Genomic DNA, 8,819 nt, shown 5'->3' with positions numbered 1-8,819 from the left:
AACGCCCCCACCCGGGCTCACACTGGTGAGCTGGGGGCAGGGATGGGACCCCTGTGGGGTGGCAGCTGGCCAGACGGGCCGTGCACGGAGAAGGCAGGATTACGGCACGCTCTCTCCACACCGGTGCCCCTCATAAAATTAATCCCACCCGGGGTGGGGGAGAAATCGAGGGAACTCTGGTTGGGCGGATGGGGGGGAGGGACGGAGCAGCGTACGGCTGATGGGGCTGACCCTGCCCCACAGCTCATTACCCAAACCCACCCCCTGAGCCAGGACACCGTCCCCTGGGGCCAGCCCCCCCAGCTGAGTCACCCCTTCTGAGGATCACCTCTGCAACCTCCCATGGGGAGAGTCCTGCCCCCCCCAGCCAATGGCGCGGTAACGGACCCCAGCTCTGGTGAGAGAAGATTGTTTTATTCAGCGGGCGCAGCCTGCTCCACAGCCCCGGCTCCGGGGAGGGGGAGGAAACTCATACAAAGGAGGAATTCTTCTCTTCGCAGGGCCATCTGCTGCCTGGACGTCTGCCCCACAGATCCGACCGCTGCTGGGCAGGGGGCTGACGCAGGGTGCAGTACCGCCTGTTGGCACTGGGGGTTCCTCGGAAGTGTTACAGGCGCCGTAGGCACATATAGCATGCAGTGCCGCCTGTTGTCACGAGAGGCGCTACAGGTGCCCACAGGCAGATACAATGTGTACTACAGCCTGTTGTCACTGGAGATGCTACAGGCGCCCGTGAGCAGATACAGTGTGCACTACTGCCGGTTGTCACTGGGGACCCTACAGGTGCCTGTAGGGAAAGACAGCTTGCAGCACCATTTGTCACTGGAGGTGCTCCAGGTGCCTGTGGGCAGGTACAATGTGCACTACACCCTGTCGTCCCTGGAGGTGCTACAAGCCCCTCTGACCAGATACAGCGTGCAGTACCACCTGTTGTCACTTGAGGCGCTACAGGCGCCCATAGGCAGATATAACGTGCATTAGTGTCTGTTGTCATTGGAGAGCTACAGGCGCCCATGGGCAGATACAGCGTGCACTACCACCTGTTGTCACTGGAGGCACGACAGGCGCCCATGGGCCAATGCAATGATGCAGTGTGCAGTACCACCTGATGCCACTGGGGATGTTCCTGGGGGGCACTGGGTGCAGTACGCCTGCTGTACCCAGGAGTACAGCTTGCAGTACCATCTGCTTACACGCGGGGGCACCACAGGTGCCCACAGGCCAATATAGCACCCAGCACTGCCTGGTGCCACTGGAGATGTTACAGGCGCCCACAGGGCTATACGATACACAGCACCGCCTGTTGCCTCTGGAGGAGTTACAGGCGCCCACAAGGCTATATGACACACAGCGCCGCCTGTTGCCTCTGGAGGTGCTACAAGCACCCAGGGCCAATACAGTGTGCAGTACCGCCTGTTGACACTAGGGGGACTGCAGACACCTGTGGTGCTAATATAGCCCCTCCCCTACAGGCAGAGCATCAGCGCCTACCCACCCCATGCAGCCCCCTAACCCCCAGCCGCCCCATCCAGCGTCGGGTGTGCAGGGCTGTAGTGTCAGGCGGCCGAGCTCCAAGCCCACAGGACCAACGGCATCGACCTCCCCAGGGGCCCGGCTCGGCCTCACAGGGGCTTCCTCTTGAAACCGAAGACGGACACGAAGAGCAGGATCTCGAAGGCAGCGGGCAGGGCGCTGGTGGGGCACAAGGGTGGGCAGGGTCAGTGCCGGGGGCTCTGCCAGGGGCAGGAGATTCCTCTGGGGCCAACCCCATCCCTCCCGCCGGGGGACGGCTACCTGCAGAAGGCCAGGAAGTACCAGTAGGTGGCGCTCTCCCAGCGCTCCATCACGAAGAAGGAGAGGCAGATGGAGGCACTGCAGTGGGCGGCTAGTGCTGGGGAGCAGCCATCAGGGAAATAACACACTGGGGACAGCCCGGGCATTGGGAGACCGGGAAGGACTGGCTGGCTCAGGGGCAGGGAATGGGGCAGGGCCTGGCCCCTCTAGGGGCGCCGGTTCCCCCAGCCCAGGGCAGGACTGGCTGGCTCAGGGGCAGGGAATGGGGCAGGGCCTGGCCCCTCTGGGGGCGCCGGCTCCCCCCGGCCCAGGGCAGGACTGGCTGGCTCAGGGGGTGGGAACGGGGCAGGGCCTGGCCCCTCTAGGGGCGCCGGCTCCCCCCGGCCCAGGGCAGGACTGGCTGGCTCAGGGGCAGGGAATAGGGCAGGGCCTGGCTCGTCTTGGGGCGCTGGTTCCCCCAGGCCCAGGGCAGGACTGGCCGGCTCAGGGGCAGGGAATGGGGCAGGGGCGCTGATCTCCGGCGCGCTGTGCTGTGCCGGGCCGGGCCGAGGGACGCTCTAGGCTCCTGCAGGGGGCGCCACTGACCTGCAAAAGGCGAAGATCCACCAGTAGTAGCTGCTCTCCCACCGCTGGAAGAGGAAGAAGAGGAGGGCCAGGGCGGCGGAGCCGTGCGCCCCGGTGGCTGGGGGAGCCGGGTCAGGGAGCAACCACGGGGACGGATGTGCGGGGGGAGATGCAGGTGGTGAGGAAAGCGGGTGCCCCACTCCCTGCCCCCTGAGCCGGCCAGTCCTGCCCTGGGCCCGGGGGGAGCCGGCGCCCCGAGAGGGGCCAGGCCCTGCCCCATTCCCACCCCCTGAGCCAGCCAGTCCTGCCCTGGGCCTGGGGAAACTGGCGCCCCTAGAGGGGTCAGGCCCTGCCCCGTTCCCTGCCCCTGAGCTGGCCAGTCCTGCCCTAGGCTGGGGGGAGCTGATGCCCCTAGAGGGGCCAGGCCCTGCCCCATTCCCTGCCCCCTAAGCTGGCCAGTTCTGACCACAAGTGGTGCCCTTGGGGATGACAGTCACCGATCTGGGGGTGAAGCAGGCAGGTCCAGGGGGTCAGTGCTCAGGCCCCCCCCCAGCAATGCGGAAGGATACAGAGCAGGCTCTGCATGTTGTTAAACATGGACACCCCCCCGAGGAAGCCGGCCAGCTCCACGGCAAACAAGCCCAGCGTCACCGACAGGGCCACCACCAGCCTGGGGAGGGAGACACAGGGTTACACAGCCCCGGCCTCCACCCCAGCAGCCCTGCCAAACCCCACTACCGAGCCAGTCCAGCCTGTGTCCAGCTCCCGGCCCCCTGCTCTAACCACCAGCCCCCACTGCCCTCCCAGCACCAGGGAGAGAACCCAGGAGTCCTGGCTCCCGACCCCCTGCTCTAACCACCAGCCCCCACTGCCCTCCCAGCACCGGGGAGAGAACCCAGGAGTCCTGGCTCCCAGCCCCTGATCTAACCACCAGCCCCCACTGCCCTCCCAGCACCGGGGAGAGAACCCAGGAGTCCTGGCTCCCGGCCCCCTGCTCTAACCACCAGCCCCCACTGCCCTCCCAGTGCCAGGGAGAGAACCCAGGAGTCCTGGCTCCCGACCCCCTGCTCTAACCACCAGCCCCCACTGCCCTCCCAGTGCCAGGGAGAGAACCCAGGAGTCCTGGCTCCCACCCCCTGCTCTAACCACCGGCCCCCCTGCTCTAACCACCAGCCCTCACTGCCCTCCCAGCGCCGGGGAGAGAACCCAGGAGTCCTGGCTCCCACCCCCTGCTCTAACCACCAGCCCCCACTGCCCTCCCAGGGCCGGGGAGAGAACCCAGGTGTCCTGGCTCCCACCCCCTGCTCTAACCACCAGCCCCCACTGCCCTCCCAGGGCCGGGGAGAGAACCCAGGTGTCCTGGCTCCCACCCCCTGCTCTAACCACCAGCCCCCACTGCCCTCCCAGCGCCGGGGAGAGAACCCAGGAGTCCTGGCTCCCACCCCCTGCTCTAACTGTCCCCCATCACCCCAGCTCCCACCCCTCCAGGCTGAGGTCCTCCCAGCTGACTCACTCCACATCCTGGCGCTCGTACTGCTGCTGGCTGTACTGCAGGGGCAGGGAGGCCTGGACGTTGTTCTCCTGGAACAGAGGGGATGACATCGGGCAGGGAGGGTACAGCCAAAGCAGGGAAAAGGATGCCGGCCTCCCAGCCCCCGCACTCTAACCACTAGCCCCCACTGCTCTCCCAATGCCAGGGAGAGAACCCAGGAGTCCTGGCTCCCGGAACCCTGCTTTAACCACCAGCCCCCACTGCCCTCCCAGCGCCAGGGAGAGAACCCAGGAATGGTGTCCGGGTGTAGGTTGTGGGAGTCACATGGGCGTTTGTCACCAGGGTGAACAGGCGGTTGTGCTGTCCAGGTGTAGATTGTGGGAGTCACATGGGTGTATGTCACCAGGGTGAACACGCGGTTGTGCTGTCCAGGTGTAGATTGTGGGAGTCGCATGGGTGTACGTCACCAGGGTGAACACACGGTTGTGCTGTCCAGGTGTAGATTGTGGGAGTCGCATGGGTGTATGTCACCAGGGTGAACACGTGGTTGTGCTGTCCAGGTGTAGATTGTGGGAGTCGCATGGGTGTATGTCATCAGGGTGAACAGGTGGTTGTGCTGTCCGAGCGTAGGTTGTGGGAGTCACACGGCTGCTAGTCGTAGGGTGGACAGGCGGCTGTGCTGTCCGGGTGTAGATTGTGGGAGTCACATGGGTGTACGTCACCAGGGTGAACAGGCGGTTGTGCTGTCCAGGTGTAGATTGTGGGAGTCACATGGGTGTATGTCACCAGGGTGAACAGGCGGTTGTGCTGTCCAGGTGTAGATTGTGGCAGTCGCATGGGTGTATGTCATCAGGGTGAACAGGTGGTTGTGCTGTCCGAGCGTAGGTTGTGGGAGTCACACGGCTGCAAGTCGTCAGGGTGGACAGGTGGCTGTGCTGTCCGGGTGTAGATTGTGGGAGTCACATGGGTGTACGTCACCAGGGTGAACAGGCGGTTGTGCTGTCCAGGTGTAGATTGTGGGAGTCGCATGGGTGTATGTCACCAGGGTGAACAGGTGGCTGTGCTGTCCGAGCGTAGGTTGTGGGAGTCACACGGCTGCACGTCGTCAGGGTGGACAGGCGGCTGTGCTGTCCGGGTGTAGATTGTGGGAGTCACATGGGTGTACGTCACCAGGGTGAACAGGCGGTTGTGCTGTCCAGGTGTAGATTGTGGGAGTCACATGGGTGTATGTCACCAGGGTGAACAGGTGGCTGTGCTGTCCAAGCATAGGTTGTGGGAGTCACACGGCTGCACGTCGTCAGGGTGGACAGGCGGCTGTGCTGTCCGGGTGTAGACTGTGGGAGTCACATGGGTGTACGTCATCGGGTGGACAGACCAGTGTGCAGGGTGTACATCGTGCGTATCACCTGGGGGGGCGCCATTGGGGTCTCTTACCCGGGACCAGAAGATGGTGATGACGATGACGAGATGGGCCATGAGGGTAAGGAAACGGGCAGGCACCAGCCCACTGACCAGCGCCATGGGTCCGTGCCCCCCCGCAAAGGTAGCGTCATCCACTCAGGGCCTAGCCACGGGGTGCAAAGAAGTTAGATTGGGGTGATCAAAGACCCCCCCCCCCCATGAGTCCCAAGCTGAACTGCCAACCACCAATTACTCCCCATGGCTGTTCCTCTACCCTACTGTCCCCAATGGGCCCCCTGTCTCTATCACACCCCCGGGAAGCCCCCTTTCCATCCCCATCGGTGCCACCTTATAGCACCCCATCTCCCCCCATCCCCACTACACCCCCAATGGAGCCTCCTGGCCCCCTCCCCCTACAGCTCCCCCTCCCCCCAAAACCCCCCCATGTAACCCCCACCCCCACAGCTCCCCCTCACCTCATGTAACCCCCTTCCCCTGCAGCTCCCCCTCCCCCCATAACTGCCCAAGTAACCCCCTCCCCCACAGCTCCCCCTCGCCTCATGTAACCCCCTTCCCCTGCAGCTCCCCCTCCCCCCATAACTGCCCAAGTAACCCCCACCCCCACAGCTCCCCCTCACCTCATGTAACCCCCTTCCCCTGCATCTCCCCCTCCCCCCATAACTGCCCAAGTAACCCCCACCCCCACAGCTCCCCCTCACCTCATATAACCCCCTTCCCCTGCAGCTCCCCCTCCCCCCGTAACTGCCCAAGTAACCCCCACCCCCACAGCTCCCCCTCACCTCATGTAACCCCCTTCCCCTGCAGCTCCCCCTCCCCCCATAACTGCCCAAGTAACCCCCACCCCCACAGCTCCCCCTCACCTCATGTAACCCCCTTCCCCTGCATCTCCCCCTCCCCCCATAACTGCCCAAGTAACCCCCACCCCCACAGCTCCCCCTCACCTCATATAACCCCCTTCCCCTGCAGCTCCCCCTCCCCCCGTAACTGCCCAAGTAACCCCCACCCCCACAGCTCCCCCTCACCTCATGTAACCCCCTTCCCCTGCATCTCCCCCTCCCCCCATAACTGCCCAAGTAACCCCCACCCCCACAGCTCCCCCTCACCTCATATAACCCCCTTCCCCTGCAGCTCCCCCTCCCCCCGTAACTGCCCAAGTAACCCCCACCCCCACAGCTCCCCCTCACCTCATGTAACCCCCTTCCCCTGCAGCTCCCCCTCCCCCCATAACTGCCCAAGTAACCCCCACCCCCACAGCTCCCCCTCACCTCATGTAACCCCCTTCCCCTGCAGCTCCCCCTCCCCCCATAACTGCCCAAGTAACCCCCTCCCCCACAGCTCCCCCTTGCCTCATGTAACCCCCTTCCCCTGCAGCTCCCCCTCCCCCCATAACTGCCCAAGTAACCCCCACCCCCACAGCTCCCCCTCATGTAACCCCCTTCCCCTGCATCTCCCCCTCCCCCCATAACTGCCCAAGTAACCCCCTCCCCCACAGCTCCCCCTCACCTCATGTAACCCCCTTCCCCTGCAGCTCCCCCTCCCCCCATAACTGCCCAAGTAACCCCCACCCCCACAGCTCCCCCTCCCCACCCGCAGCTCCCCCTTCCCCCATGTAACCCCCTTCCCCTGCAGCTCCCCCTCCCCCCATAACTGCCCAAGTAACCCCCTCCCCCACAGCTCCCCCTCACCTCATGTAACCCCCCATGTAACCCCTCCCCCACAGCTCCCCCTCCCCCCTGTAGCCCCCCCATGTAAACCCTCCCCCCACAGCTCCCCCTTGCCTCATGTAACCCCCCCCCACAGCTCCCCCTGTAACCCCCCCAGGTAACCCCCTCCCCCACAGCTCCCCCTCCCCCCTGTAGCCCCCCCAGGTAACCCCTCCCCCACAGCTCCCCCTGCCCCCGTAACCCTCCCATGTAACCCCTCCCCCACAGCTCCCCCCACGTAACCCCTCCCCCACAGCTCCCCCTGCCCCCTGTAGCCCCCCCCAGGTAACCCCTCCCCCACAGCTGCCGCCGCGCGCCCACCCCCAGCCTCGCTCCCGCGCGCGCCGACTCCGCGCCCCCTCCCCCCGCCGCCGTCGTCGTCGTCGTCACTGCCGTCGCCCCGGGCAACCGCGCCCGACCGGCCCCGCCCTCCTGGGGCAGGGCGGTGCCGAGGGGATCTCGCGAGAGCGGCGCGCGGGGGGGGCGGTCCCGGGGACGCCATCTTGAGTGAGGGCAGGAGGAAGGGCAGCGCTCCTCCCCCTCCCCCACCCCCTGCCCCCGGGCCGGACGGGCCACTCCTCCCCCAGGGCCATACGGGGCATGTAGAGACCCTCCGTCCAGGAGCATACGGGGCATGTAGGGACCCCCCGCCCAGGGCCATACAGGGCATGTAGGGACCCCCTGCCCAGGGCCGTATGGGGCATGTAGGGACCCCCCACCCAGGGCCTTACAGGGCATGTAGGGACCCCCCACCCAGGAGCATACGGGGCATGTAGGGACCCCCCACCCAGGGCGATATGGGACATATAGGGACCCCCTGCCCAGGGCCATATGGAGCATGTAGAGACCCCCTGCTCAGGGCCACACGGGGTATATAGGGAGCCCCCACAAAGGGCCATATGGGGCATGTAGGGACCCCCCACCCAGGGCCACACGGGGTATATAGGGACCCCCCCCCAAACGGCCATATGGGGCATGTAGGGACCCCCCGCCCAGGGCCACACAGGGCTGTTATAATCGCAAGGGTTAGCCAGCAGCCTGGACTTAAAAGCGTTAACCTCCTTAGCCAGGCGGGGTTGGCCTATAGGAATGTGGGTAAAAATTAAATTTTGGCTCCTCCCTTCTTCTGTTCTCTGTCTTTCTCTGTTTCTTTCCAGCCATCAGAAAACAAAACAAAACAAAACAAAGCAAAATAGCTCCCTCCAAAACCAGCCCCTCCCCTCTTCTGCACGTTGGGTAAAGTTGAAATAAACCCGTGCGGCTTTATTGTTTTACGGTTTAAAAAGTGGGGTCTGACGTCCGGGCACTTTTTAAAAATGTTCTTTTACTCTCCTTGTAACTCAGCTCGGGGCCCAGGGTAAAAACTCCCTGTGTTTTACCGGGTGACTCATAAGGCTTGCAACACGAATATTGCTGTCAGAATAAAAGTTCTCTCTTTTTATCAACTTGGTATTGGTTAATGTTTGTGTCCTGGTTTTTTACTTCTGGGGCTAAAATTTCCCAAGGAGTCTCTCCCTGGTTCCCTTATTGTTGCTTGGGTGGTGGCAGTGAATTTTATCCCCAAAACCTGAGGTTTTTAAAATTTGGGGGGAAAAGTTGAGACCAAAACCAGGTAAAGAAGGTTTTAAAGGGACTTTGGCTGGCCCCCGCTTCTGCATTTATCTTGCTAAAGTGGAAAAGAAACCATCACATGGTGGCAGCGGTGGGATTGTTGGGTGGAGTACCTGAAACATAACAGGGGCATATAGGGACCCCCTGCCCAGGGCCATACGGAGCATGTAGAGACCCACCACCCAGGGCCATACGGGGCATATAGGGACCCCTGCCCAGGGCCATACAGGGTC

The 8,819-nt window shown here is 63.7% G+C and overlaps 1 protein-coding gene across 3 annotated transcripts; it reads right to left on the bottom strand.

Annotated features, from left to right (window-relative positions):
* Positions 1–398: 398 nt before the first annotated feature.
* On the bottom strand, positions 399–7,363 carry TMEM107 (transmembrane protein 107). 3 transcript variants are annotated; one of them, XM_074983176.1, is made up of 6 exons: positions 7,297–7,363; positions 5,285–5,414; positions 3,872–3,939; positions 2,928–3,028; positions 2,380–2,476; positions 399–1,692 (listed from the first exon to the last, which is right to left on the bottom strand). In XM_074983176.1, exons 2-6 carry the CDS (start codon positions 5,369–5,371, stop codon positions 1,623–1,625), a joined length of 423 nt encoding a protein of 140 aa, XP_074839277.1. In that variant the 5' UTR covers positions 5,372–5,414; positions 7,297–7,363; the 3' UTR covers positions 399–1,622. The 3 variants fall into 3 exon arrangements, with proteins under 3 accessions (XP_074839277.1, XP_074839279.1, XP_074839278.1); XM_074983178.1 differs by lacking the exon at positions 2,380–2,476 and adding an exon at positions 1,795–1,891; XM_074983177.1 differs by lacking the exon at positions 7,297–7,363 and having other exon boundaries at positions 5,285–5,540.
* Between the last annotated feature and the right edge of the window lie 1,456 nt (positions 7,364–8,819).

The sequence above is a fragment of the Carettochelys insculpta genome, unplaced genomic scaffold, assembly GCF_033958435.1.
Source record: "Carettochelys insculpta isolate YL-2023 unplaced genomic scaffold, ASM3395843v1 scaffold_0040, whole genome shotgun sequence".
In the NCBI taxonomy this organism is placed as follows: Eukaryota; Metazoa; Chordata; order Testudines; family Carettochelyidae; genus Carettochelys; species Carettochelys insculpta.
The sequence above is the reverse complement of the archived record's forward strand: the minus strand, read 5'-3'. Positions and strand labels throughout refer to the sequence as shown.